Source organism: Anneissia japonica, unplaced genomic scaffold, assembly GCF_011630105.1.
Source record: "Anneissia japonica isolate Jap-2015-1 unplaced genomic scaffold, ASM1163010v1 scaffold83204_len680_cov112, whole genome shotgun sequence".
Taxonomy (NCBI): Eukaryota; Metazoa; Echinodermata; class Crinoidea; order Comatulida; family Comatulidae; genus Anneissia; species Anneissia japonica.
Window position 1 is genome coordinate 1 of NW_022725333.1, and position 680 is coordinate 680.

The 680-nt window shown below is 33.8% G+C and overlaps 1 protein-coding gene across 1 annotated transcript; it reads right to left on the reverse strand.

Annotated features, from left to right (window-relative positions):
* Positions 1-88: 88 nt before the first annotated feature.
* Positions 89-590, reverse strand: LOC117112698 (the record flags this gene model as incomplete). The annotated part of the gene is made up of 2 exons (XM_033255838.1): positions 89-301; positions 393-590. Coding segments are annotated over 2 exons (411 nt in total), but the record flags the coding sequence as incomplete, so codon positions are not given.
* Positions 591-680: the final 90 nt, after the last annotated feature.

The window sequence follows — 680 nt, forward strand, 5'->3', positions numbered from 1 at the left end:
GATAATTGTCCCTTGATGGTATGTGAAATATAATAAAATTGAATTGAATATAAAAGTAATAATTATTGTACAGAAAGTGCACACACACATATATTATGAAAGAGTTGCTTGTGCTAAACCATAAGTACCAGCTTACCTTTTGCTTCTCAAACAGTAACCCAAACATCTTAAGCAGTTCAAGGAAGACCTCAAAGTTGCTGGTATCATTCTCTATCTCACGTCTCCACAAATGACGTAGCAACTTTTCTTGTAGAATTCCCTCACTGTCGAGTCTATTCCATAAATGCATCAGTGTAGGCAACTACAAGAAAATATGAACAATAAGATGCATGTGACTCCTCATTAAGCAACATAAAAAATAAAAATTTATATGAGATTGTTATATTGCTTACCTTGTCAATATCATCTGGTTTCACTACTGTGATGATTTTTGTCAAGAGATCGATCATCATGCGTAAGTTTGTAATAACCGTGTACTTTAACTTCTCATTAGTCTTAGAGTACAGAATTATTCCAGTGTCGTTTAGATAATCGAGGACAGTGTTGAGCGTTGTTTTAGAAATTCCACATTCAGATGCAAGTTCTGCAACCTTAAATGTTGAATGAGAAGAGATGTCCATTCAGTAACAAATGCATGCAAGAAATATATATAAACACAGAGGATACAAGATAAGCCAATG